The sequence below is a fragment of the Macaca mulatta genome, chromosome 20, assembly GCF_049350105.2.
Source record: "Macaca mulatta isolate MMU2019108-1 chromosome 20, T2T-MMU8v2.0, whole genome shotgun sequence".
Taxonomy (NCBI): domain Eukaryota; kingdom Metazoa; phylum Chordata; class Mammalia; order Primates; family Cercopithecidae; genus Macaca; species Macaca mulatta.
The window spans coordinates 52,627,805-52,655,802 of record NC_133425.1 but is presented as its reverse complement, the minus strand read 5'-3'; the positions used below and the strand labels follow the sequence as shown (position 1 = coordinate 52,655,802).

Below are 27,998 nucleotides of genomic sequence, written 5' to 3'. Positions count from 1 at the left end.
CTGCCTGTCTTGTCCCCTCTCAGGAGGATGTGTTGGCTCTCAAAGCTGGAAGCAAAGAGGAGGCAGCAGTTTGAAAATGGGCAAAGACCAACTTCCCTGGTAGTGGCAAGAATCCAGACTGGTCAGGGCAAAGAGGGCCTGGGGTGGCCTGCTTTCTCAGCAAACAAAAAACAGATCAAGCAACAATTACACGTATCAAGGCATGTGCAAAACACACCACTGACATTTCTCATTTGATTTCACAATGAACAATGAGGTAAGAAATTCTTCTTTGTTGTTGTTTCAAAGAAAGGGTCTCGCTCTATTGCCCAGGCTGGAGTGCAGTGGTGCAGTCATGGCTCACTGCAGCCTCAACCTTCCCCAGGCTCAACTGATCCTACCACCTCAGCCTCCCAAGTAGCCGGGATTACCGGCATGCCCCATGATGACTGTCTAATTTTTCTATTTTTTGTAGAGATGGAGTTTTGCCATGTTGAGCAGGCTGGTCTCAAACTCCTGGGCTCAAATGATCCTCCTGCCTTAGCGTCCCAAAGTGCTGGAATTACAGATGTGAGCCATTGTGCCTGACATTTTTTTTTCTTCGAGACAGAGTTTTGCTCTTTTGCCCAGGCTGGAGTGCAATGGTGTGATCACAACTCACTGCAGCTTCGATCTCCTGGGCCTAAGCAATCCTCTCACCTCAGCCTCCCAAGTAGGTGCATGCCATCATGCTTGGCTAATTTTAAAAGTTTCTATAGAGGTGGGGGTGGGTCTCACTATGTTGTCCAGGCTGGTCTCAAACTCCTAGGATCAAGTGATCCTCCTACCTTGGCCTCCCAAAATGCTGGGATTACAGGGGTGAGCCATAGTGCTTGGCCTCCAGATTTCTTAAAAGTCTCTGAGGACAATCCAAAGAATGAGTGAAGCAGAGTCAGTGAACTCTCTAATGGTGGATTTGGAGAAATTTGAGCATCCGTGAGGCCATACGTATTCATTCATTTGATCATTCATTCAGTGGACACCCATCACATGCTCTCTGGATCTGGCACTGCCCAAGGTGCTAAGGATGATAGTTCGGCATGAACTTGATGGATGAGGGGCTCACGTGGGAGCAGACGGCCTGTGGGATGGGGGAAAGAGGCAGGGCTGGGGGCGGAGAGGCACGCTCACCTGATGTCTAAGTGGAAGAGCCACTGCAGAGTGGAGAAGCACCGAGCCAAACCCAACACAGCATCCAGGGACAAACCGTTCTCACTGAGGCTGGAGATCATAGAAGTGGCACAATGCAGGTCACTCAGGACCCAAATACATCCTCTTTGTGGTCAGGGCACAGGGCAGGGGTCCTGGTCCCAGATGACAGAACCCACTGAACCCAAGATGGTCAGAGAGCGCCCCTTTCAAGTCCTCCTGGTGCAGATGGGGAAACGGAGTCCCAGAGAGAAGCAAGGTCTTGCCCAAGGTTATGAGACATGTTGGTGACAGAGCTGAGATGGGAACCCAGTGGATCCCTCGGTTTGTGATGGATCTGAGGAGTGCTTTCTGGCTGGAGCTGGGCCTCATTTTCTCCACCTGATAAGGGAGGGGTGGTGCCCAGTACAGAATGAAAATGTGGGGTCTCTTGTTCAGAAAGCAGGAACAAAGTGTCTCCTTTCTTTCAGGGTCTCCTGTCAACTTGTCATTGTTTTCTATTTACTATTTAATGCTGCACTCTCCTCCCACGGGGACACGGGTAGGGCGAGTGTGGACCCTCACAGCACCAGGTCACGAGTCCAGAGTAATAAGAAGGTCACATGAGGATGTGCTAAAGCCTCCAGTCTTCATGTAATTTGCCTGCAATTGTTAGGCCTTCCTTCCTTCCCAGGTGCAGGCCCTGAACAGGAACCAAGGCAACTCCCTTCCTTCCCAGCATTGCACAAAAAGAGGGTGTGAGCAGAGGATCTTTAGGCCACAGCACTCATTCCAGAGATTGTAGCCACCAACAGAGGCCACGCCTGCAATTTATGTATTTACAGACTGGGAACCAGGAGCTCAGAGAGGGGATGTAACTTGCCCAAAGTCACACAGCAAAGCGTGTGTCACAGAGCCAGCCTGGAATATAGTACCTGTGACCTCTTCCCGGGGCTCCTCTGGCTTTGGCCCAGAGAGCTTGGGAGGAGGGAGCACTCTGTGAGCCAAAAGGACCGAGGGCATTTAGGGACCAAGAACTCTGGTACATTGCAGGCAAACTTTGGGGACTGCTCCCACACACTCTCTGCCAGGTACTCAGGGCTCCTTGGCAGCCCTGGGTACCCTGCTTGAATGTCCTCTCTGGTACAAACCCTCCCTGCCTACCCTGACCGTACCCCAGCTAACAGCCCCAGCCCCTTCCGGCACCCCAGGGCCAGAACAACAGCTGCCAGCCGTTAGTCATACTTCGCACCCACACCTGCCCTCCCCAGGGTGGCCTCAGAAAGCCTGTTCAGAGCTGCAGAGACAGGTTCCAGAAGCGAAACCTTGAATCAGAAGTGGGATTATTGAGTCACAGACTCTCTGAGTAAGAATCATCTATTAGTTAGCCTTCACTGAGTACTTACATTGTGTTAGGGGCAATTTTCATGCATTTTCTGATTTAATCTTTACAGTAACCCCAGGAAGGATGGGGATGGGACAGAGAATGCTCCCCCTACTCCCCCCCACCCCCCCGTCCCACCCCAGCCTCAGAGGCTCTGCCTAGCGGGTTACTCACTTCAAGGACTGCAGAGCTCCCAGCCCTGGGAGCAGCTGAGCCAGCCGGGTTGCACCTTCATCCCCCAGAGCATTGCCTGAGAAGCTGGGGTGGGGAGAAGGGAGGGGAGAACATCAGCAGGTGGGGAGTGGGTTGCTGGCAGCATGGTCCCTGCATTCCAGTTACTCAACTTCCTGAAACTGGACACAGCCCCGGGCTGCCAGGCCAGATCTCAGCAGATCTTGCGTGGGCAGCTGTTGTCTCCCCCAGGTTCTTATTCTGAGGTTCATGGACCCCTGGGGGACCAGGGGTGAGCCTCCAAGTGTGTCAGACATGGGGGATCTGTATTTTGGGAGGAAGAGTCACAACTTTCACCAGATTCTCCAAGGGGTTTCTGATTTTAGCAGGGAAAGAACAGTTGATCTAAATCTTAAAAACCAAACACAAACAAAACACTAACTCACTGTAATTGGCCCCACCCACCCACCTTCCAACATACAAACCACTCACTCGAGGTGGAGGTGACCGAAGTGGCAGCTTCCTCCCAGAGCCTTGCAGAGCTGCTCTAAGTGCTTTGCTTGGAGGCCACAATGTGTCAGCCTGCCCAGGGGCAAAACCACAGCCCTGCATGTCCCGCGGAACAGAGGCGGGAAGGAGCCGCTTTCCCACCCCCCAGACACAGAGGCAGAAAAAGAGGCTTGCAGGAGAGGAGGGACTGGGATGCATCTGGCACCCAGACAGATGGACAAAGAGGGACTAACACACCCCACACCCATAGGATGTCACAGATAGACAGAGGATGGGCAGAGACACAGACGGAAGGAAACCAAGACACAGAGAGATTCAGAGAGAGAGCAGATCAGAGGAAGACAGATAAGACTGAAATAACAGATAAATAAACTGATAAAACAGAAATATACAATGAGACAGGGAAGAAATGAGAGAAAGAGGCAGAGGGACTTAGGGAGATTGGGACAGACACAGACCAAGAGAGAAGGCAGGAAGAGTGCTGGTGGGAGCCCCCATGCCCTGGCCCCAGGATCGTGAGAGAAGGAGCCCAGTGCTCCCCTTCACCTCTTTTCAGAGTCCCCACAACCCCTCAGCTGCTGGGGGTCAGGGAGCTAAGGGGAGTGGGGTCCCCTGGGCTTGAGAAGGTGGTTGAGGGGGCTGCCTTGTGAGCCCTGTCCGGGGTGGGTTGGGCAGGGGAGGTAGGAGGTAGGGAAGCCAGGCCATGACTCCTGGACACAGCGGGTCAGGCGTCCTTCAGGGAGCACGTGGGGCCTGGGCACAGGTTTGGGAGCAGGCTCTGAGCAGGGGAAGGGAAGGGGCTGGAATCACACACAGGGCTGGAGGCCATCACTGTACCTCATCCTTCGGGAGCTCAGAGGCAGCTCAGAGGGCATCTGGAGCATGAGGCTGTCAAGAAATGCAGCCCTGGAGGGACATCACCACGGCCAGGCTGAGCAAAGGCCATGTCTGCCATCTCCAGAATCCATCCTCAGCCTGGCCTTCCACCACTGAGCCCTATACTCCACTTAGAGTCAATCAGACCTTGGTGCCAATTTGGCATCTCCACTTCCTGGTTGTGTGACCCTGGACAAATCACAGCCTCTCACTGGGAGACTGCATGTGAACCGCCTTAGTTTGGTGCTTGGTGCATACATGGCAAGTGCTCAATTAACCTTGACTGCTATTATCATTCATCTCATCCTCCTCCGCATCTGTGCTTCAGAGAGGTCAGCCCCGGCTCGAATCGAGCCTTCAGTAGTTCACACTCTACAGAAGAGATTGTGGGTCGGCTTCGGGAGCGAAGAGCTGAGTCTCCGCCCATGTGCTGGGCTGGGGCAATCAGGGACCCTAATGGGTCCTTGTGCGAAAGGGATCCAGAAGTTCCGATCAAGACCAGAGCTACAGGCCAGACAATCCCCTGGGTTCAGGCTGGAGGGCTCCAGTCTCCCAGCATCCCCCTGGCATGCTGTCTATTTCCTAAACACTGGGGCTCCTTTCAGGCACCAAGAGAGGCGGAGGTGGTCTGGCTTTGGACCCTCCCGCTTTGGGGCTGCATCCTTTGCCAAGCCTGCTCAATTCCCGCTCTTCCGTGAATTTGTCCAGGTCACCGTGGCAGTTCACTGGCACTGCCCAGCTGTGGAGGGCAGAGAGGGGAATGTCCCTGACTGAGCGTGGAGTTGGGGTGAAATCGGGCCCTACCTCTCCTGGGGCCCCTCCTGTTCCTCTGGCTCCTGGGCAAACATGAAGACCACAGTTTTGTGCCGCAGGCTGTGAAAAGAAAAGAGGGGTGAGGAAGCAAGAGGTTATTGGCTCCCTGTTGCTATTTCTTTTTGAGACAGAGTCTCACTCTGTTGCCCAAGCTGGTGTGCAGTGGTGCAATCATGGTTCACTGAAGCCTCCACCTCCTTGGCTGAAGCAATCCTCCCACTTCAGCCTCCCGAGTAGCTGGGATTACAGGCTTGTGCCATCACGCCCAGCTAATTAAAAAAAAAAAAAAAAAGCATGTAGAGACAGAGTCTATGTTGTCTAGTCTGGTCTCAAACTTCTGGGCTCAAGTGATCCTCCTACCTTGGCTTCCCAAAGTGCTGGGATGATAGGTGTAAGCCACCGTGGCTGGCCTGTCACTTTTTACCCTTGGCCCGGGAGGACCTCTCAAGTGCTATCCCCCTGCCTCCAGCTGTAGCCACTTCCTCTGACTCCCCTGTGACTTCCTCTGAGCTTTCCGAGGGCTGAAATCTTTCTACCACAGATATTTCACAAATGTATCTATTGCCTAAATAAGCCCCATTTCCTGGCAAGTCTTAAAAGAAAACAAATTATGTGCTCTCTCTTTTAGCCCCAGGCTGAACCCCCATCTCTCTGCTAGTCAGGGTTCTGTCTGTACTCAAAGTATGTGTGGATTACCCCTGGTAACCTTTGGAGTAGGTCCGTCAAACCTTCCTTTTTCTAGTGCAATAATTTTTGTCTTACAAAAATGGGATTAAATTATAGATTCTCTTTTTAAACATTAGTTTTTTAAGGGCTAGAAGAAGGGGTGACAAATAATTATTGATACTTGATCATTATTGATGGGAACAGATTATACCATGCTGTCTCGCTCTCTCTCTCTTTTTTTTTTTTTAATTTGAGATGGAGTCTCGCTCTGTCTCCCAGGCTGGAGTGTAGTTGCGTAATCTCGACTCACTGCAACCTCTGTCTCCCAGGTTCCAGCGATTCTTCTGCCTCAGCCTCTCGAGTAGCTGGAGTTACAGGTGCACGCCACCATGCCCAGCTAGTTTTTGTATTTTTAGTAGAGACGGGGTTTCACCCTGTTGGCCAGGCTGGTCTTGAACTCCTGACCTCAGGTGATCCACCTGCCTCAGCCTCCCAAAGTGCTGGGATTACAGCATGAGCCACAGCACCTGGCCCAGATTATACCATTCTTTCTGCCATTGCGTATCTTGAAAAGCTTTATTATAATCTTTTATAATCTTTTAAGATGATGACTTAAAATTTTTATGTTTGGCCTGGTGCAGTGGTTCATACCTACAATCCTTGCTCTTTGGGAGGCCAGGGGAGGAGGATTATGTGAGCTCAGGAATTTGAGAACAGCCTTGTCAATATAGCAAGACCCTGTCTCTACAAAAAATAAAAAAAATTGCCAGGCACAGTGACTCATGACTGTAATCCCAGCACTTTGGGAGACTGAGAGAGATGGATTGCTGAGCCCAGGATTTGGAGGTTAAAGTGAGCTATGATTGTGTCACTACACTCCAGCCTTGGTAACAGAGCAAGATCCTGTCTCCAAAGAAATTTCTTTATGTTTACTTAATAACCCCCTGTCACCCTCCATATTAAAACTGCAACTATGTTATCATTTATTTTCCTGGTTCCACTGAGTTCTCTCTGGAAGTAACTTAGTCTAACTAATATCCCTTGGTTAAACATTCCAGTTATTTTCATTTTTTTTCCTGTTATAACCAGAGTCTATGTTGTCTAGTCTGGTCTCGAACTTCTGGGCTCAAGGTGTAGGTGAACTTCCCTACAGCTGAATGTGTTTGCACAATCATGATAATTTATTTAGTATAAGTTCCTGGGATTGAACAGGGCATCGCTCGGAATGCACTAGGGACCCTTTATTGAATCATCATATACAGTGAACTGAGGTCCCCTCATCTACCTTTTGGGTGAATCGGCTTCCCTCTCCTCCCTTGAGGGGTGTTTAAAGCAGGGACCACCCTACTCGTTTGAGAATGAGGCTTTCCTCCGAGTGGGAACTGAGTTGACATTAATCAGCATCCATCTTCACCTCCCCATACTCAACAGCGAGACTTACAGAAATAGGATTGGGTTCCCTAGTGGCAGGGCCTGGGTCTGTGAATGGGGTAGGGGGTCACATGTCGCTTGTCAGTTGTGCAAGTCATGGACTGATGGTCTGCTCTCAGGAGAAACAGTCAGGGACTGAGGGAAGCCACACGGAGCAGGTCCTTGGCCTGATCTCCAGGGAGCTTTGGCCCACTGGAGAGTTTGGGCTGGAGACTTGTGCCCTCTGCCCTGTCATTGGCCACTCCAGGTTAGGGGAAAGCGGAGGTTGTACCCTCCCAGGCATCTCTGACTCTTATCTGCCAAGGGTAATTCTCCAGAGGTATAAACTGTGAGCAGCCTATATCCGCAGCAGCTAGGAAGGGGGTGCTGGCTGTAACGGGGTCTGGGTGGGACAGCAGCAGCATCTTTTGCCGGTCCCAAGGCTTGGGCCCAGAAGGAATTCCAAGGGTTTTAGAGAGAGCATGATGGGGGGTTGGGTACTGTGGTCTGGGGGAGCTCCCACCTGATATGCAGTTCTGCCAGGGTCCAGCATGCACTCACGGCCCTCAGCACACAATGAACCCCGGCCAGAGAAAGCCCGTTGTCGCTGAGGCTGTGGAGAGCAGAAGGCAGCTGTTGGCATGTGGCTGAGGTCCCCAGCCCCAGCCAGCTCTAGCCCCTCCTCGTGGCTCAGCAGCTTGCTGGCTGTCACTCCTGGATGTCCTGGGTCCCTGGCCAGGGGATCTCAAAGGATTCTGGTGCATATGAGTGAGCCAAGAAATGCACGATACCCCCACCCCACTCAGAGAATAAAGTTGTCCAGCTTGACAGCAAGAACTCAGTGTTTTTACCTCTCTGACCCCCAGTTTCCTCATCTGTAAAATAACCACCATTTTCTGAGCCCTGAGTGTACCAGACTCTGTACAAAAGGCTTTGTACATATGTGGTTTCATGTCATCCCATTTTACAGAGGGGGAAACTGAGACCCAGAGACATTCAATTACTTTCTCAGGGTCACAAAGCTACTAAGTGACAGAGCCAGGATTGAAATCCAAAGCCGAGGCCCCAAATCACCACTACCCAATCTCAACTCTCCCCAACCCCAACCCACACTTGATCTAAGACCCCCAAGACACCCCCACCCAAACATCACCCCCACCCCACGCAACACCACAGCACACCCAGCAGCCTAATAGCCTTCCTTTCCATCTCACCACCCCTCACACCAACAGTGTATCCCCACAGGAACACACCACTCCCTACCCCAGCACCCCAGCATGACACCTCCCCAGTGCAAAACCCCACCCCACCCTACTCCAGGGCTGCTACAAAGATGAATTGGAATGCAAGCCACTGATGTACAGTAAACGCATTTTATACATGTAAGGGTGCTGGATGATTGGACTAAGAGAGTGGCTCATGCCAGAGGTGAAGGCAAGGCATGGTCGAACCATCTTGACTCTGCTGGAGTTGGGAGGAAGCAGGGGTGGCAGTGGATCAGCACCCTTACTGCTGATTGTGAACACAGGGGCCACCTGGGGCTCTACAGGGCCTTCCCTGGTACCCAGCGGTGGGGTGGACAACTCACTCCAGCTTCCTGGCGATGTGCAGCTGGGATGCAGCCTCTGCCATCAGCCGACAGCCTTCGTCTTCCAGCTGGTTCCCTGAGAGGCTGAGACAGAGGTGCCCAATGCACATACTGTGGGGCTGGAGTCGTCCCTCAATCCCCATCACTTACTCTTTCTTTGCTGACTTTAGTCAAAGCATCACTCTCAGGAATGAACCTTGATAATAACTGAAATCAACAGACTGCATACCACATGCCTGGCAACATCTTCGGTGCTTCTGTGACTTTTGGCCTATTTCGTCCTCATGGTGCCGATGATGTAGGCACTGTAATTATCCTCACCTTACTGATGAGTAAACTGAAGTGCAGAGTAGTTAAGGCACCTGCTCGAGGGTGAACCTGGATTTGAACCCAGGCAGCCTGCCTTCGAGGTCCCACCCTCAACTCTTCCTTTATGGTGCAAGCTACATAACTGCTTTTTGTGATAAACTTCATGATTATGGGGGCATCTGACCTAGTCTGGGGGTCGGGGATGGCTTCTTTGATGCTTAAGGTACTTGACTGAAAGAACTAGAAGGAGTTCAGTAGGTAAAAGGCAGGAGAGAGATGGAGGAAGGGTGTTCCTGGTGGTAGAAGCAGTACATTCAAAGGTCCTGTGGCATAACCCATACAAGGACCTGAAAGAGAGCCAGTGTGTCTGCATTGGAGATTGAGTGGAAGGATGGGGTCAGATGGGGTTTGGGAGGCTGGGGGCAGGGTTCTGGACCACCTGGGAGTTTAGAATGTGGGCTTTATGCTGAGCAGTGGGAAAGAGTGAAGGCGGCAGGCATCAGTGAAATGTAATCTACTCTCTGCCAAGTGGAAGTGGCGAGGGTGAAAGCAGGGAAGCCAGCAAGGAGGGCAAGGCGAGGGGTCATCCACATAAGAGATGAGGGTGGGTTGGACTAGAAAGGTGGAGGAAAAGAGGATAGTTTTGAGCACTGCCAGTAGGTCCATCTGGAGGGACTAAATGTGGGAGAAGGGCAAGGGGGCTAGGAGGTGGCTGTGTAACCAGGCGTGTGATGGGGCTGTTTCTGCAGGTGCCGGCACTTGGGGAGGGGCATGCTCAGTGCTGGTGAGGCAGGTAGAAGTGTGTGAGCTTCTTAAAAAACCATCTGCAGCCGGGCGTGGTGGCTCACGCCTGTAATCCCAGCACTTCAGGAGCCAGAGGCGGGCGGATCACAAGGTCAGGAGATGGAGACCATCCCAGCTAACACAGTGAAACTCCGTCTCTACTAAAAATACAAAAACAAATTAGCCGGGCATGGTGGCGGGCACCTGTAGTCCCAGCTACTTGGGAGGCTGAGGCAGGAGAATGGTGTGAACCCAGGAGGTAGAGCTTGCAGTGAGCCGAGATTGCGCCACTGCACTCCAGCCTGGGCAACAGAGCGAGACTCCGTCTCAAAAACAAAAAAACAAACAAAACAAAACAAAAAAAACAAAAAACCCTAATTCCATCCTGGTTCTCCCAACGGGACGAGGTCCAGGATCAAGAGGTGATCACGATGGCAACCCTCACCCCATCCATCTTCCCCTGAGCTGGGGCCACTCGCCCCAGAACACATCATGTCATTCCATCCTCTGCCTTCATGTTCACTTGGAGGTTTCCTGGAGGGGCGCCCCTCCTAGGGACGTGACAGAGCCTCCATCCATCCCCAAGCACTACTGTCATCGGCTCCAGCCAGGGGCTGGATGTCATGGGAATTTCTCCATCCTGAAAAAAGAAGGTTATCCCACTCTACTCTGGGAGAAGGATGAAGGGGTTGGGGGGGAACCCTGAGGTTTAGAAGGCAGACCCAGGTGTGGTGGGGTTTCTACTTGGCAGATCTCAGCAAGAGAGGTAGCAGTGGTTATGAGGATGAGGCTGGGAGCCAGACTGTCTGGGCTTGAACCCTAGCCTAGACTCTTCCTACCTGTGTGGCCCTGAGCAAGTTTACCTTTCTGCAGCTTAACTTCCTCCTCTATAAAACGTGGACAGTAACAGTGCTTACATCACAGAGATGTGAGGAGTGAATGAGAGGAGGCATGTACAGTCCCTAGCACAGCACCTGACCCAGGGCAAGTGCTGAATAGTAGCAGCTGTTATAATGATCTGATTCCCCCAAATTCTTCATGAGGCAGCATATCCCTCCCCCACACCACCCACCCAAAGGCGAGGCCCTGCCCACCCCCTCCAACCTCCTTTCCTGGCTCCTACCCCAGGGCTTCCCGTGATACTCACTCCACTTCCTCCAGGTGAGGGCCTTCCTGGAGCAAGGCTATGAGGGTCTCTGCATCGTGGACCTGGAGCTGACACTTCTGCAGCCTTGGGTAGGAATGGGGGACAGAAGGGCTCAGGGCAAACAGCTACTCCAGGGCCCCTCCAGCTTCCAGTGCTGGGGAGTCAGGGGGCCCACAGAACTGGGTCTAATCTTGGCCATACCTCTTAATAGCTGGGTGATCTTGAGCAAGGGACTTAACCTGTCTGAGACTCAGTTTCCTCCTCCCTCAAAGGGGAAAAATAACATGTACTTCACAGATATTCTAAAGGAATTACAGTGAGGTAAAGGATATAAAACTTCTAGCACAATGCCTGGCATATATATAGCCAGGGTCCAAAGTTGCAGCTATTGTTGTTATTATTGTTGTTATTATGACAGATGCTCCCTATTCAAGCCAGGATGGGCTATCCAGGATGGGCACCACACCCGGCTAATCCTTTCCCTGTCCCTCATCTGCTTTTCCCTTTATCCTCCCTGCCCCTGCTCTCCCTTGCCTGGGACTTTCCCCCACATCATATCCCCCTCCTAAGGCAATAGATCCCTCCAAGGTACCTGAGTGTCAGGCTTCTGCTCTGAGCCCCTTTCCTCTGGCCGTCACTTTCCTGCAGGTCTGGAGCTCTGGCAAAAACAAATCAAACACTGGCCTGGGCTCAGGCATCCAGGGCTTGGTGGATCAAGCCTCTTTCCTTGGCTTCTAGAGGCTGAAGACCCTGAAGCACAACTCAAAGTGAGTTGGTAACAAAGAAGATTGCTTACAGATGCCCAAGGTGTGATTCAGCAGAGCAGGAGGGGCAAAAGGTTTGAGGTGAAATGGAACCTTTATTCAAATTTTGGCTCTGTGGTGTATAGCCATGTGGCCTTGGGCAAGTCACTGCCGTTGGCTCCCTTTTCTCTTTTCTAAAACGAGATGACAACATCTGACACATAGGTACCTGAAGGATTGAATGAGACAATGTACGTCCAAGTACCCAGCATAGGTGTAAAATCAAAGTTTAGTAAACAGAAGCTGCTACTGTCGATGATGTGATGGTCTCCATTTGTGGATGTGTTGTCTGTGGTTCGGAAGGCAGGGAGCATGAACTGTATGCAGTGAGTCCAGGCTATGGTAAACCACAGACTCTCCCCCACTGGGCTAAGGGAGTGTTAGGGGATGCAGGGAAGCTAGGACATTATGAGCCAGGTTTCACAGACTTTTTGGATTGGTGCCAACCATTTTTTTTTTTTTAGAGACAGGGTCCCACTCAGTCCCTAGGCTGGAGTGCAGTGGCTCTATCCTAGTTCACTGCAGCCTCAAACTCCTGGGCTCAAGTGATCCTCCCACCTTGGCTTCCTGAGCAACTGGTACTATAGGAGTGAATCACCATATCCAGCTATTCTATTTTTCTTTTTTTTTTGTAGAGATGGAGGTCTCACTTTGTTGCCCAGGCTGGTCTTGAACTCCTAGCTTCAAGTGATCCTGCTCCCTCAGCCTCTCAAAGTGCCGGGGTTACACACATGAGCCACCATGCCAGCCTGTTTAATAGAACTTTCTGCAATGATGGAAATGTCCTGGCATCTGTACCACTCGCTATGGGAGCCACTAGTCACCTACAGTCATTGTGCAGTTGAAGTATAGCTAATGTGACTAATGAACTGAAAATTTCATTTTGCTTAATTTTAATTTATTTAAATTTAAATAGCCATATGGGGCTAGTGGCTATCCTATTGAACATCACAGCTTTAAGCAGTTGGAGGGGAAAGAAAGTGACACTGGTCCTAGCGGGTCATTTTTTGAGACAGAGTCTCTCTCTGTCGCCCAGGCTAGAGTACAGTGGTGTGATAATGGCTCAAGCTCCCAGGCTCAAGCGATCCTCCCAACCTCAGCATCCTGAGTAGCTGGGACTACAGGCATGCACCACCACTCCTGGCTAATTTTTTTTTAGAGATGGGGTCTTGCTATGTTGCCCAGGCTTGTCTTGAACACCTGGACTCAAGATATCCTCCTGCCTTGGCATCCCAAAGTGCTAGGATTACAGGCATGAGCCACCACACCCAGCAACATTGGTCCTACCTTACCAGGTCATTATACAGGCAAGGAAATTGAGACCCAGAGAAGGGAAAGAGATTGCTCAGGGGCATACATACATCTGTCTCTGAGTCTTAGCCAGGAGAGCAAAGTGTGGGAGAGCACAGCTGTGATGGTCTTTTAGGGAAAAGCAGCTTCCTTGTCTTGGCCCATCCAAGACTGGCCAAGCTGGAATCCATGCACAGCTGGAATAGCCAGCATTTGACTGCCCACTGCACGCCAACAGTGCTCTAAACTCCTTAAGTGTAGTAACTCACTTAATTCTCAGAACAACCCTGAGATGTAGGCACCATAATTGCCCTCCCTGCCTTTTTTCAGTTGTAAGGACTTTCCCAGAGTTTTCACCATCTAGTAATGCCAGTCTAACAATATCTTTATGTCATCCCCAAGTGTTTGCCTTCCTCTGAGACTTCTGGGGATGCTTCCTTCCCCAGGGACCAGATGTGGTCTGGACACGCTAGAGGAAGTCAAAATCCTTTGCCAACCTAAGCAGTAATTCATTCCTCAGTGCAGCAGTGCAGGAAGAATCCCCATATCCCAGCTCTTCCTAGTCTCTTGGTCACCTTTCCCCTCAACTGCCTGAGCCCAGTTGCTTCTAAAGATAGTCCCAGACCCACCGCCTCTTGGCTTCTTACCTTTGTAGCTCTGCAGTTGTCTCTGTGGGCGGGGAAAGAAGGAAGATGAGGTCCGCCTTCCTGCAGGATCAGATACCAAACCATGAAACCCAGGGACTGGAAACCAGCACATCACCCATCAGAGGCACACCCTTTTCTGCCCCAAATGTCCAAACATCCAGATGAAGCTGATTTTGCAATTGACAGGGAAACATAACAGAACCAGCAAAAGTGCTTCAAATCAGGCATGTGAAATACTGATTATGTCTTTGCTTGACGAATCCTGCAAGAGTCTTTTAAAAAGTCATAAAGGCCGGGCGCGGTGGCTCAAGCCTGTAATCCCAGCACTTTGGGAGGCCGAGACGGGCGGATCATGAGGTCAGGAGATCGAGACCATCCTGGCTAACACGGTGAAACCCCGTCTCTACTAAAAATACAAGAAAATTAGCCGGGCGAGGTGGCGGGCGCCTGTAGTCCCAGCTACTCGGGAGGCTGAGGCAGGAGAATGGCGTGAACCCGGGGGAGCGGAGCTTGCAGTGAGCCGAGATCGCGCCACTGCACTCCAGCCTGGGGCACAGAGCAAGACTCCGTGTCAAAAAAAAAAAAAAAAAAAAAAAAAAAAGTCATAAAAACAATTTTCAAAGAAATATAATAAAAATTAAGGATTCTGTGAGTTTTTTCTTTCTTTTTAAATTTGAGATGGAGATCTCACTCTGTTACTCAGGCTCGAGTGCAGTGGTGTGTTCACACCTCACTGCAGCCTCAACCTCCAGGGCTCAAGCAATCCCACCTCAGCCTCCCAAGTAGCTGGAACCACAGGCATGCACCACCATGCCCCACTGATTTTGTTCATTTTTTGTAGAGACTATGTTGCCCAGGTTAGTCTTGAACTCCTGAGCTCAAATAATCCTCTTGCCTCAGCCTTCCACAGTGTTGGAATTACAGGCATGAGCCACTGGGCCAGGCTGAAATTTTTTAACAGAAATTTTTATGATTAAGAAGCATGACACCTAACCTACCCCTTGATCCAAACTGGCTATGTTGGTTCAGCACCATGGAGGGCAACACATGGCTAACTATTCCTTAGGCTATGCCTGTGCTTCGTAGACTTATTGACTCATTCCCTTATCCACCTATCCATCCATCCATCCATCCATCCATCCATCTTTTCATACACCCGTCCATCTTTTCAGCTAGCCATCTATCCATTCATCCATCCATTCATCTATCCATCCATCCATCTTTCCATCCATCCATCTTTCCATCCATCCATCCATCCATCCATCCACTATCCATTCATCTTTTCATCCACCCATCCATCTATCCAACCATCCATCCATCTTTTCATCCACCCATCTATCTTTTCATCCATCCATCCATCCATCCATCTTTACATTCACCCATCTATCTTTCCATCTATCCATCCATCCATCCATCAATTCATCTTTTCATCCATCCATTAATTCAATATATACCAAGTACCAGGTGCCAAGCCTGAGCTAGGTTCTGAAGGTAGAGCTGTGAGTAAAACAGTAGGGCATGCACAGATTTATCTTGCAGACGAGGGGCCTCCTCCATTTCCCATCCCACTTTCCCCTCCCCTTTTCTCAAGGCCCTGAAGGCCAAGATCCCCTTCCTTCTGCTCACCTGGCCTGAAGCGTCCTGATGGTAGGACACGTGACTGCCACCCTTGCCAAGCAGAGTAGGGTTGACACGCAGACGCTGTTGCCGCTCAGGCTGCATGATTGTGGCAAAGGTGTCAGGAGTGGAATCCCCTATCCCATGGGCCCCAGACCTTCCTTGCCTTGTAAGGGAGTGGGGTGACTCAGGCATAGAGAGGGACTGGGCTGCAGGGGCAGTGGAAAGATCACTTACTCAAGCTTCCGGAGCCGTGGTAGGTGAGGGAGAACCTCCACGATGTTTAGCACCACCTGGTCACTGAGCTGGTTGTCCCGAAAACTGCAAGGAGACGAAGGCCCAGTCTCTCTACCCTGGGGTTGGGGCACTTGCAAGCCCCAGTTAGCAGGTGACAGGATGGCCACCCTCATGTGGGAGATATAAGACAGGGGCCCAGAAAGAGCTGATGACCTGCTCGCTGGATTCCAACAGGCACAGCTAGGAGGAAAGGCCCTCCGCTGGCCTCACTTCTGGGTCTATTTGGTTCCTGTAGGGAAGATTTTGCCTGGTGGCTCAAGGAATCTAGAAGAGAGACTGATGGCCTCTTCATGAAGTGCAATGAGGAGACCCAGCACCCTGCTCCCAGGGCTTATGTCTGGGATGTGTCTGAGGCCCGCAGGCAATGAGTAAAGTCTAGACTGGGATGCTGCAGGTGTCGCTTCCAGTCTCAGCTGTGGCCCTGACTCACCCAGAGCCCTGAGCCAAGCACATTCCTCTCTGACCCCACTTTCCCCACCTGTTCACAAGTCAGCCCTGCCTGGGTTCCTAGCTGGGGAGACTGATGAGCTGAGGGGAGTGAGGGTGATTGAGAACAATGGTAGGTGATGGGAGACAAAATTAAAGTCACCCTCAATAGCCAGGAAAAAGTGTCAACAAGTTCAACACTTCTGAACCCTTGCCTAATCACTGTTCACAGATGCCCAGCCGAGACGACAATAGGGACTGTGGTCCAACTTATTATTTTCACTCAACAAGTGAACCTTAGTGACAGGCTGCATCTGTGTGGATGAAGGAGTGCCTTCTCTAAATGTCATAAAAGTGCCATATAAATTAGCAGCGTCCTGCCAGTGAGGAGAGTCACTGGTCCCACTACTCCCCCATGGTACTCAGTCCCAGACACAGGGCAGGAGTATATTTGTGCATATGAGCTTAGTTAGTTACAGTGTGCTGGCATCTAAATGTGTACATGCAGTTAACTGTATATGTGTGTGCTGCATACATGTGCACACCTATGAGTGGGCATGTGTGGGTGCATATTCTTGCATGTGCCTGTGTACTTCTGTGCAAGTGTAGATACGTGTGCACAAATATGAAGGTGTGCAGTGCTTCATGTAGTTATGTGTACCCACAGTGCCTGATTCCTGCCTACGCACTGCCATTCCTTCTCCTGGGATTGCAGAAAGAGGGATAACATAAGGGATAACTTAACACTCATGCTCCTCCAAGATGGTCCAAAATTTTAGATGAAGGAAGCCTTCCTCTGGGGACTCTGGGAGCCTTGGGTTTGGACTCAGCCCTACTGAGTACTTGGACTGATGCCTTCCCTCTCTGGGTCTCAGTGAAAAACTACTGGTCAGACTTGGAGGAACATGCAGGCCCCAGGCAGGCCCCAGGGGGACTCTGGGACCTGGGCAGTGACTCATCTCCCCAGCCAGTGAGCCCTCCTGGAGACCACTCACCTGACTTCTTCCAGCTGTGGACAGAGAGGCAAAGCTTTCACCAGGTGGCTGATGCCTCGGGCAGTGATCTTACTTCCTGCTAACCTACAGAGTAAGCAAAGATGGTAGGGAGGAACGAGGAGGGGAAAAAGGCGAGGCCAGGAATCTGCCTTGTGTAGGATTAAGGAGAGGGAGGAGAGTACCAGGCATCCCCAGCTGAAGACCCTTCTCAGCTCCAAGGCCTGGCTCACCCTAGCATCTGCAGTCTCCCCATTGTCGGCAAGCTCCTGGAGAGGGCTTCTGCAAAGGCATCTCCACACTTCCTGCTCTTAAAACTGCCATGAGAAGAAGCAAAGTGTCAGAGGATCAGTGCTGGGCAGAGCTGAGAAGTCATCGCCACTCCCTCAGACAGATGGGGCTTAATGCAGTAGTAGTAACAAATACATATTATGGCCGAGACTTCTAATCGTCCACCAAAGCCCATTCTCCACTTCATCTACAGCAATAGAGCTATTGTGAGGAACATGGTTTCCCAGCCAGAGATCACATTTCCCAGCCTCCCTTGCAGCTCAGTGTGGCCAGGTGACTATGTTCTCACCAACGGAATGTGAGTGGAAGGGATGTGTCCTAGTTCTAGGACTGAACTTTAATGCATTGGCATGTTCCTCCATGCTCTTTCCCTGTTCCCAAGCCAGAGCACAGATATACCCATGACCTAGCTTTGACTGTGCAGATAGGATTCCCAAGGGGATAATGAAGCAAAATGGGAGGGACCTGGGTCCCTGCATGACTGCGTGGAGTTGAGCCATTCCATTGACCTGGACCACCTACCTCTGACTCTTCCATGAGAGAGAAATAAAAGTCTACATTATTTAACCTTCTGTATTTGGGGAGGAGGTTTCTCTGTTACTACAGTCTAGCCTTTTCTCTAGCTAATATGCACACTGAGCCTTTGCTCTGTGCCAGGCACTGTGCTACAAAGTGTTTTTTCATGCATTATCCCATCTCATTCTCGCAATGACCATATGAGTTGGCTATTGTTACAGATTCGTTTTAGGAATGAAGAAGCTCTGGCCTAGACAGTGCGCATGTGTGTGCTCCACGCACCTGCCCAAAGTCCAACAGCCTCTATCGACACAGCCTGGATCTGAGGCTTCAGCCCATGATTAACAGACAGAGATTGAGAATCCAGAAACCACAGAAAAGAGGAGGATCCATTTGGACTCCAGAGGTCCTGTCAAGGCATGGAGCTTCCTCTCTTGCATTGCAAGCCATTCTGTTCTGATATTCAAGATTCCTATCCAGTCCCCTTGGCAGAGGTCTGCCGGACTGGTTGGCCTCTGCTCCCCCAAAAGCCCAGTCCCCTCCCCGGGCCTCCTCCACTCTTGCTCACCTGAGATTCTCTATCTGCCCACAGCCTACCAGAGCCTCAGGGCAGTGGGGCTCCAGGGGACAGCCATCAAAATCCAGGTGGATGGGGGCCTCCCTGTGCTCTAGGATGTTGGTCAGGGTGGCCAGGTCCATGCAGGTCAGTGGGAAATTGTGGAAGGGTAGTTGATAGGGGAGGCTTTGTGCAGTGAGACTGGCCAGCTCAGGCTCCTGTGTCTCATTCACACAGTGACACAGCTCTACAACCTTTGGCCCTGTGAGCTTGCGGGTGGCCAACTTCTTCAACACCTGCACTACGGCAGCCTGCTTGGTGCCCACGCAGTCCTCATTGCCCTGCGCCAGGTGACTAAGAAAGGGGCGGCAGGTGCAGGATGCCAGGCCCGCCAGGAAGGTGGGGAGGTGGTCTGAGAGGTCCAGTCTAGCTTTGGTCCTCTGTACCCAGCGGGAATGGAGGGTAACATGCTGGGTAAGTGTGTCTTTGTCCACCTTGGGGCTGGCCATCAGGTGCAGGGCAGCAAGAAATTCCTGCAGGCTGACGTGGGTGAAAGCATAGCCTGTCTGCTGGTGCCCAGGGCCTGTGCGGACGCAGAAGGAGGTCAGCAGGCTGTGAGTGGCCCCAAAGGCTATCAAGGGTGGAGCAATATCTTTTGCATAGAAGATAACCTTCCCTGTCTCCAGGCCCCTCAGGGCCACCTCCCCCAGGTCCAGCAGGGATGTGGTGGGCAAGTGCCCACGGGGGCTGAGGGCGAGCACCATCTGCATATACAGCTGAGTCATGGTGGGCAGGAGGGCCACAGACTGGCCTGGGGCATGGTCAGGAAGCAGATGGTGGAGGCAGAGACAGGCGACTTGGCACAGTGCAGGCACCGCACACAGGCTTCGGAGACGCCCATTTGTCTGTAACTCCGCCAGGGCCCCCTCCTGCAACGGCTGGGCGCTGAAGAAGTGATTCACATATTCTTCCACCCGTGGCCCATCAAAGCCCAGCATGTAGACCGTGGCTGCCTCTGCAGGGAGGCAGGCGGGCAGCTTCCCTGGACGGGAGGTGGCCATCACTCGGCAGCCAGGCAGGAGGGTCCCACGGCAGAGACGGGAGAAAAGGGTGAGGACCGAGCCTGGGCCATCAGGACCCATAGGCTGGAGGGCCTCATCTAGCCCATCAAAGATCAGCAGGACTTGGTCAGCGTTCTTCTCCAGGTACTGGAAGACAGCATCAGGGTCCGACTCAGGGCTTAGGTACAGATCAAAAAGGAGCTGGGACAGGGTCAGGAACCTCGTGATCAAGTTGAGTTGGCGGAATTCAAAAAGGAACAGGGCCTGGAAACAGTCCAGATGGCCCTCTGCCCACTTCTGGCAGAGCCGGTGGGCCAGCGTAGTCTTGCCCATGCCGGCCTTCCCCAAAAGCACGGTCACCCTCGGGCCCTTGTTAACCCTGGTGTTGAAGAGGTCCGAGATGCTCACGTCAGTGCCATCTTCCACCTTGAGGTCCCCCATAATGGCCCCCTCCTGAGTGTCTAAGGATGCTGTGGCCCGGCGCAGGATTGGAGGTACATAGACCTGGTGGAGGGCGTGGGGCTGCCCTGACCCAGGGATTCGGCTTCCATAGCGCTGTTGGGCAGAGGTCCGCAGGAGCTGCAGGTACTTCTTGGCCAACTCTGCAAGGTGCAGGGACATGGCATGAGGACAGGACCCCCTGGCCCTCTGCTCATGTCTTCTTGCCCCAGTATTGGGCTGTTGGGAGCCTCTAGCCCTAGGTGTGTATGTATGATGGGATGAGGGTGGGGGTGTCAAGAGCACCACAGGGGGATCTGTGCCACCCCAGCTTCCAGGAGGAATCAGTTCTAAGGGAGCACAGGCTCTCTGGTAGCTATTTAAATAGGCAGGTGGGAATGGAGAAGTGTGGGTCGTGGTTCTATCCATTCTGCAACAGTACACGTGTTGTAAGGGTTCAGTAAGATGCGGGGAGGGGAATAGGGCACCTCCTTTGCAACATCTCTTTTTTTTTCCTTTTTTTTTCCTCCCAGAGACAGAGTCTCAGTCTGTTGCCCAGGCTGGAGTGCAGTGGCATGATCCTAGCTTACTGCAGCAGCAAACTCCTGGTCTCAAGTGATCCTCCTGCCTCAGCCTCCTGAGTAGCTGGGACTATAGGTGCACACCACCACACCCAGCTAATTTTTGTATTTTTAGTAGAGGCAAGATTTTGTTATGTTGGCCAGGCTGGTATTGAATTCCTGGGATCAACTGATCCACCCGCCTCAGCCCTCCAAAGTGCTGGGATTATAGGTGTGAGCCACCGCACCTGGCCCCTTTGCAATATCTTATTGAAACAACCTCTTTCTGTGATATCTGGATCCCAGTGCCCCTTCCCAATATTTCAGTTCTGCAATGCCCAGGGGTGAGCACTAACAACCTGTAGGCCTAGGCGTTACTGATCAGAACTGTGGGAGCTGGGCCCCTACAGTGCCAGATGCTAACCCTTTAATTCCTGGGTCATTGAGAGGTCTCAGGTGACCCAGGGAAAGGGCTGGGGCTGCTTTTGGGGGAACCCTAGGGGGAGAGGCCAAGGTAGTGGCCTATTTTGAGTGGATGTGAATCCTCTGGTTATGGCCATGGTTGGCAGCAGTGGGGACAGAGAGGGCTCCTGTTAGTGGGACAACTAGTGGAGAATGAGGACCATTCTGAGAACTGGTCAAGAATGAGAGAAGTCCCCTCTCCTCTCACTGGCCTGGCCTGCCCTAAGCAGCTCCCCATGGGCCCCCAGGGCCTCTGTCTTGGGGGTTTCTCCCAGGCCTCCTCACCCCTCCCCATCCCTGCTCACCCCCAAACTGGTCTCCTCCCTGGGTCTCCTTCAACACTGAGGACATAGGGTGTCCCTGGAAGAGCCTGGATGGTGAAGCTGAGACCTGTATGGTGCTTCCAGCTCCTTCAGCGGAGCCCTCTCGAGAGAAGTCCCCATGCAGCCAGATGGGTGGGGAGACCGCTGCCAGCCCAGCCTTCTCCTCTGCCTGTGCAGGACCTCCAGTCCTTTTCTCCCGGAAACTTGTGAGACAAGAGTCACTGGGCCTCTGGAGGCTTGTTGGCAGGGGACAAGGTCCAGGGTCCAGGTCCTGGCCCCCAGGCAACCCCATCTCTCTGTTTAGGTTCCTCCCCACACTGGTACCCACCTAACTGCTGCTTCCTGCACTGCTTCCGGCGGGGTGAGGACCCACAGCTCTGATGCGGGCGCTTCAGGCCTGAAAAAGCAAAGGAAGGGGTGGAGGAGCCGGGTCTGGGGATCTGGGCTGAGGGGGTACCCAGAACCTTTGGGGAACTCCAGTCCACAGACAGGTGGCAGGCAGCCAAGTGCAGGGACTGGAAAGGCAGGCAGCAGGCAGAGGCTGGGTCAACATCAGCTTCTATTTGCAGAGGGGACTTCTAGGCCCCCCATTGGGAGGTGGATGTTCTGGGCCTGGCAGTCTTGCAGTCCAGGATGCAGGAAGCATGGCTGACAGCCAACAGCCCCCAGAAACACTCAGCTCCAAGCACTAAATGGCCATCTGTCCATCAGGGAAGGACCAAGCTCTATGGAAGCCACCGCTGGTCATATAAGTGAAGTTCCCAGTGAGTTTGGCTGGGCCTGCAACCTCCCTCCTGTGTTAGTGTTTTATCATCCCAATTTCTTATCACCCACATTTCCTTACTTCCCTTAATGATTTCCTGAGTCTTGTCTCATTGCATGGATTTTCAAGAATCACTTTAATGCCTTTCTGAAAGAGTTTGAGAAAAGGAAGAAGGAAAACAAGAAAGAAGGGGACCAAGAAACGAAGGGAGGGAGAAAGGAAAGAGGACTCAGGAAAAAATTTTAAGAAGTCAAGCAGGGTCCTCCTACAGCTCCCACAGCTAAGCTAAGTGACCAATAGGAACAGCCCCTGGAGCAGGGCCCTGGGCTCCTTGCCCAGCTAAGAGGCTGGAACCAGTTCGAGAGCACTTCAATATCTTAACAAATCCTATATTAAAAAGGGACTCACTGGTCAAATATCAATCAGATCTGGTTACAGCCATGAGACAATGATGCCAGTTCGGTGATATAGGCCTATTGCACCAGGGACTTGGACAGTTTTGATTCACTAGGGAGCTGAGATTACAGGGTGGGTTTTCTGTTGGCATTACTGCCAGGCACAGTGATAATTAAAGTCAATGCTTCTGTAGAAATCAAGGTGCCGAGACGAAAGTGTGACCCATGAATCAGTAGGTGGTCATTATTTAATCACCGGCCCTTCTGAGCTCCTTCAGAAAATCAGTCAAAGGCACCCCCAGTGAAGACACCAGCTGTGGGTGAGTGTCAAGTCCAAGGTGTACAAGTGAAGCCTGACGCTTTGGGGCTGGGAGATGAGGCCCTGCGAGTTGAGGACAGGAAATTGAGAACAGGCTTCCCGAGGGGCTCCAGGTTAGACCCTTGAGAATTGGTAACAGGACAAGCCAAAGCCTTGAAAGTCACAGCAGGAGGAGGTGGGGCTGGGAGACACAGTTAGGGGCTTGACACACTTGCAAAAGGGTCAGGGACAGATGAGGAGCATGGCCTATGAGAAATGGCTGTGACCAGCCACCTCCAGCCTCCTCCAGCTTGGAAGTGGGGACTTCACAGTGCTCACCACCCCCTTCCCACCCCCCAACTCCAGTTCTCACCTTGATGGAGCCGAGATTCAGGTAGGCTTTTCCCCTCAGCTCCCAGCTGGCTGGTGAACCCTGCAAAAGAGGGGAGAGTGTAATGTGGTATGGGGCTGTCGTGGGATGCTGGTGACCAGCTCTGGCCTGGTGCCTGGCTCAGGGCTCATCCCACAGGGTGGGTACCCAGCAAAGAAGAAATAAACTGAACACTCAGTTATCTGTCGTGGAGAAAATGTGGTGATGAGCTTTGAAGGCAGTGGTGGGCAGAAACGTGTATATGCAAGTGCATGCAAGTTGATGTATGTGTGTGCACAGGCGTGCATGTGTTATGCATGTGTATATGGGTTTATGCACATACCCACATGTATACACACTGTGTGTACCTGCATATGTCTGCACATGTGTGCGTGTGCCGCCCAGCCTCCTGCGTGTCCGACACTGCCTTGAAGTAGAGTTCTTAAGTGAGTTCCCATTTTCTCTCCAAGGACGCTGTTGCCCCTCAATGTCCTGTGTTTCCCCTCAGTGCTGTGCAAACAGAAGATGCCCAAGAAATCCCCACGGAACTGAACAGAGTTAAACCTGACTATCTACCAGCAGAAGGCAGAAGGCTCTCCCCGTCACTCTTTCTGACCATGTTGCAAAACAAACGAACAAAACACCTCTAGCCAGTTGTGATGGCTCACATCTGTAATCCCAGCACTTTGGGAGGCCAAGGGAGGAGGATCACTTAAGGCCAGGAGTTAAAGACCAGCCTGGGCAACAAAGTCATGTCCTGTCTCTAGAAAAAAATGAGAAATCAGCCTAATGTGGCGGCGTGCACCTATAGTTCTACTGCAGTCCAAGCTACTCGGGAGGCTGAAGTGGGAAGGATCACCTGAGTCCTGGAGCTGGATGCTGTAGTGAGCTATGATTGTGCCACTGTGCTCCAGCCTAGGCAACAGAGCAAGACCCTGTCTCAAAAATAAAAAACAAATAAACAACAAAAACCAACAAGAACAACAACAAAAAACAACCTCCCCTACCAAAAAAGAAAGAAAGAAAGCTCTCGGGTATTATGGGCTATGTGGGATTTTGTGGCTGGAAGCAGTCACTCAGCAATTCAAGCAATTCGAGTGAAGCCAGGTGGAAGGAGGGGTCCTCCAGGCCCCAGCAGATTTGGGCGCATTAGGGAATTTGTTCTGGGAAATGTCCAGAAATACAGAATTGAGATCCTGACTCGGTTACACCCTGTCTGTGACTCAGGTGGGTCCCTGGGCTCCCCCTGACTCCATGACACAGGTGCTGGCCTGGCTGCTTTGCGTCTCTCACACCTGCCCTTACCATCATCACAGCCAAAAGTACTCAGCAGCAGCACCTCGAGTTCCAGAGGCACCTCCAGCTGCATGCACACACAATGAATGAAAGACTGCCAGGTGGCCGAACCCTGGACATGCAGCTTGTTGAGTTGTAGGATGACTCTCTGTTCAGGGTCCAAGGTCTCGTTCCTGGAATCCAGGTCTGTGTTGGGGAGGAAGAACTTCATCTTGGCGTTCAGCCATTCTGGGTCTTTGCTGAGCAGCCTCACAAGACAGCTCCACAGGTTCTTGTTGCCGAGCTGGAGGTCAATGGGGTCCATAAGGAGCCGGCCCTGGAGGGACAGGGAAGATAGGTGAGTTGAGGGGGACAGGTAAACTGGGGGCAGATGAGCTGAGGGACAGGGGAACTGGGGGGGAGGTGAGTTGGGGACAGGTAAACTGGGGGCAGATGAGCTGGGGGACAGGGGACCTGGGGGCAGATGAACTGGGGACAGGGGAACTGGGGGGAAGGTGAGCTGGGGGACAGAGGAACTGGGGGGAGGTGAGCTGAGAGACAGGGGAACTGGGGGACAGGGGAGCTTGGGCACAGGTGAGCAGGAGACAGGCGAGCTAGGAGGAAAATGAACTGGGGGACAGGTGAACTTAGGGCAGGCAAGTGAGCTGGGGGCAGGGGGACTGGAGGGAAGATGAGCTGGGGAACCAGTGAGCTGGAGGACAAGTGAATTGGGGGCAGGTGATTTGGGGGACAGGGGAGCTGGGAGGAAGATTAGATGGAGAACAGGTGAGTTGCGGGGCACGTGACTTGAGGGCAGGTGAGCTGGGGACAGGTGAACTAGGGGGAAGGTGATCTGGGGAAGGTGAGTTGGGGGATAGGGGAGCTTCTGGGGAAGTCAAGCAGTCAAGAACCACTCCCTACATCTGAGCAACAAAAAATAGGCAGGGAAGTGGCCTCTCCATGGAGTCTTGATGTCTCTGCCCAGGAATTGGCTCCAGAGATCAGTCTGTTTCTTCCGCTCCCCCTCCCCACTCCATTTGTGCCTACATCCTGGCTCTCTGGAATGGCCTAGTTCATCCCCTGTGGACAGTCCGCTGAGGATGCATTACTCATTCTTGTTTCCGTCAACTATTTATGCTGCTCTCAGTCTGAGCTAACCTCATGGCAGAGATAACTAGTTGTCTCCCAAAATCTGTTCTTCCCTTCTTCCTCAGTATTAGAACTACTAAACATTCTCTGGTCATCCAGAATAGATTATTATTTCCCAATCTCCCTTGCAGTTATATGTAGCCATGTAATTTGGCCAGTGGAATGTAAGTGGAAGTGTTGTCTATTCTTCTTTGCTCCTTCCTGTTGGCTGGAATGTCGATGGGATGGCTGGATCTTGGGCAGCCATTTTGAATCATGAGGTGGAACTCATACTGAGCTGCCCATCTGCCCTGTGCTCACTGACTTTGGACTTCTATCACATGGCAGGGAAATACACTTCCATTCTGGTTAAGCCACTGTTGTTTAGTGCTTTCTGTTACTCACAGTGAACTCTAATCCTAGCTAACACAGACCATCACCTCTTTTGCTAAGCAGATTCTCTCCTTCTGAACTGGAACTCTTTTTTTTTTTTTTTTTTTTTTTTTTTTTTTTGAGATGGAGTCTCGCTCTGTCACCCAGGCTGGAGTGCAGTGGTGTAATCTCGGCTCACTGCAGCCTCTGACTCCTGGGTTCAAGCGATTCTCCTGTCTCAACCTCCCAAGTAGCTGGGATTACAGGTGCACACCACAATATCTGGCTAATTTTTGTAATTTTTCATAGAGATGGGATTTCACCATGTTGGCCAGGCTGGGCTCAAACTCCTGACCTCAGGGTGATCCGCCCACCTCGCTCTCCCAAAGTGCTGGGATTACAGGTGTGAGCCATCACGCCTGGCTGAACTGGAACTCTTAAATCACCTCCTCATAGAAGTACCAATAGAGGGCAAGGGGCATTTACACAGCGAAAGCCTAAACAATGTGCCGTTCCTTTGATTCAGTAATTCCATTTCTAGTACTCTAGAACTGGGAAACAATTGGGAAACAATCATGAACATACGTACAAGATTTAGTTACAAAGATGTTCACTGCAAGACTATTTATAATGATTAAAAATTGGAAACAACCTAAATGTCTAACAGTTGAGGACTGGCCAACTAAATGGTGGTCCATCATCTAGTGGACCATGCTATCACATTTCCAGATGTACCTTCTTGTACTATTTCCTTCCTCATAGCAGTACCCACTTGGAAAGCACTCACTGTGTAAGCACTCACTGTCTAAGTGCTTTATATACTTCATTTTAGCCTCACAACTCCAGAGAGTCCACCTTTAACTCTGAAAAGAGTAGGAGGTCCACCCAGAAGCCAGCCTTCCCAATCCCCAGAGGCTGAGGCCAGTACTATGCGTGCTGGGGTTTAGGGCCCAGCTGCTCCCCGGCATGCAGCAGAGACATACTTGTATGTGCCGCCAGCCCCACTGGTCATTTCTCCTCGACTGGGCTAATCTCAGGAGGTCGTTACTCAGGCAGAGAGTCTTAGAATTTATGAAACATGTTCACACCATGATCCTCAGGCAGGGATCACCATCTCCACTAAACAGATGGAAAGACCATGGCCAAGGAAGGGCAAAGGGTGTGCCCACGGTCACACAACAAGTCCATGACAGAGCCAGGAGCAGAACTGAGGTTTCTTGCCTCCCGGGCCAGTAAATTTCCAAGGCCTTGGAGGCCTGGATGGCTCCAGACAAGGCTAAGTCCCTGGATTTTGTGTGATCTCAGAAAAAGGATGTGGCCATAGCCTAGGGCATAACTTCTTTTCCAGGCTATGGTGTCCAGCATCCATGTTGCCCATGAAGAAATGGTCCAGGACAGCGTGGCACCAGATGGAAGTAAGTAGTGCCTGGATGGTGTGATTTCTGGTGATGTTTCTCATCCTCAAATTTATCCTCCAGCCAGTCTAACACAATACCTTTGTTTCCATCATTAGTGTTCTGTCCCCTTAGGCGATGACACAAATCTCTTTAAGGCTAACCATCCTCGGGAGAAAAAGCACATGGCATCATTATCAGTCACTGAGATTTCCATGGGGAATAATCTTGGAGACAGTGGACGATGGTTGAAAGATCCATGGCCCAGCTCTGTTACTAATTGTCTGTGGTAGGCATTTGGGCTGTTCACAGATACTCTTTCTCCTCTTTCTAGGCCTTTGGTGGGATTACAATTCTCTGCCTCCTTGAAATTGGGCACAGCCATGAAATTTGCTTTGGTCAATGAAATATGCTTTAAAAGACTCATGTCATGCCTGTGTAGATGTTTTAAGAACCAAGGTGTGATTCACAGTAGTTTTTCTTTTTTTCTACTCCAGGGGCCAGAAATATTGCAAATCATGGCTACCCTGTTAGCCTGAGTCTGGGAGAGAGGATGATGTGGAGGAGCAATCCCAGTCAATCCACACTGGACAGGAAGCAAGAGCAGCAAATAAACTTTTGTTGCCATGAGTCACTGGGACTTTGGAGGGTGCATGTACTGCAGTGTAACCTGGCCCATCATAACTGATACACTCATAGCGTGACCTTGAGCAAGCCTTTTTCCTACATAAGCCTCAGTCATACCATCTCTAAAATGGGTATGTCTCATTTATATGTCTCAAAACTCTTCCTGATTTTCTGTGTCTGATCATTACATTCTCATGCTGAATGATGGTCCAGGGCAGGTTTGTTGTGTTGGGGGCAGCCCAGTAAGCAGATTTGGGTAGGGACCAGTCTTGGCAGTAGGAGAAGAGTGAAGAA

The 27,998-nt window shown here is 51.5% G+C and overlaps 1 protein-coding gene and 1 long non-coding RNA gene across 17 annotated transcripts in view; one reads left to right on the top strand and one right to left on the bottom strand.

The window, feature by feature from the left end:
• NLRC5 (NLR family CARD domain containing 5) overlaps positions 1 to 27,998 on the bottom strand; it is a 93,133-nt gene that overhangs the window by 36,502 nt on the left and 28,633 nt on the right. For 15 of the 16 annotated variants that reach the window (XR_013411763.1, XR_013411765.1, XR_013411764.1 and 12 more), the window contains exons 3-21: positions 24,214 to 24,520; positions 22,912 to 22,971; positions 21,411 to 21,479; positions 18,251 to 19,901; positions 17,109 to 17,192; positions 16,879 to 16,962; positions 15,398 to 15,481; positions 15,170 to 15,259; positions 13,544 to 13,603; positions 11,396 to 11,461; positions 10,804 to 10,887; positions 8,565 to 8,648; positions 7,500 to 7,589; positions 4,892 to 4,960; positions 4,049 to 4,117; positions 3,194 to 3,283; positions 2,705 to 2,788; positions 1,150 to 1,239; positions 1 to 45 (exon numbers count right to left, since the gene is read on the bottom strand). Coding sequence is in view for 11 of the 16 variants with exons in the window: in XM_077986068.1 (XP_077842194.1) it covers positions 1 to 45; positions 1,150 to 1,239; positions 2,705 to 2,788; positions 3,194 to 3,283; positions 4,049 to 4,117; positions 4,892 to 4,960; positions 7,500 to 7,589; positions 8,565 to 8,648; positions 10,804 to 10,887; positions 11,396 to 11,461; positions 13,544 to 13,603; positions 15,170 to 15,259; positions 15,398 to 15,481; positions 16,879 to 16,962; positions 17,109 to 17,192; positions 18,251 to 19,901; positions 21,411 to 21,479; positions 22,912 to 22,971; positions 24,214 to 24,508 (3,248 nt within the window). In the remaining 5 variants the exon portion in view is untranslated. Of the gene's footprint in view, positions 46 to 1,149; positions 1,240 to 2,704; positions 2,789 to 3,193; positions 3,284 to 4,048; positions 4,118 to 4,891; positions 4,961 to 7,499; positions 7,590 to 8,564; positions 8,649 to 10,803; positions 10,888 to 11,395; positions 11,462 to 13,543; positions 13,604 to 15,169; positions 15,260 to 15,397; positions 15,482 to 16,878; positions 16,963 to 17,108; positions 17,193 to 18,250; positions 19,902 to 21,410; positions 21,480 to 22,911; positions 22,972 to 23,576; positions 23,672 to 23,767; positions 23,844 to 24,213; positions 24,521 to 27,998 lie in introns of all 16 variants that reach the window. The other variant, XM_077986075.1, reaches the window with a different exon arrangement.
• Positions 22 to 27,903, top strand: LOC144338044 (uncharacterized). The gene is made up of 4 exons (XR_013411804.1): positions 22 to 256; positions 23,417 to 24,541; positions 27,032 to 27,098; positions 27,575 to 27,903. It is a non-coding gene; the product is annotated as an uncharacterized LOC144338044 (long non-coding RNA).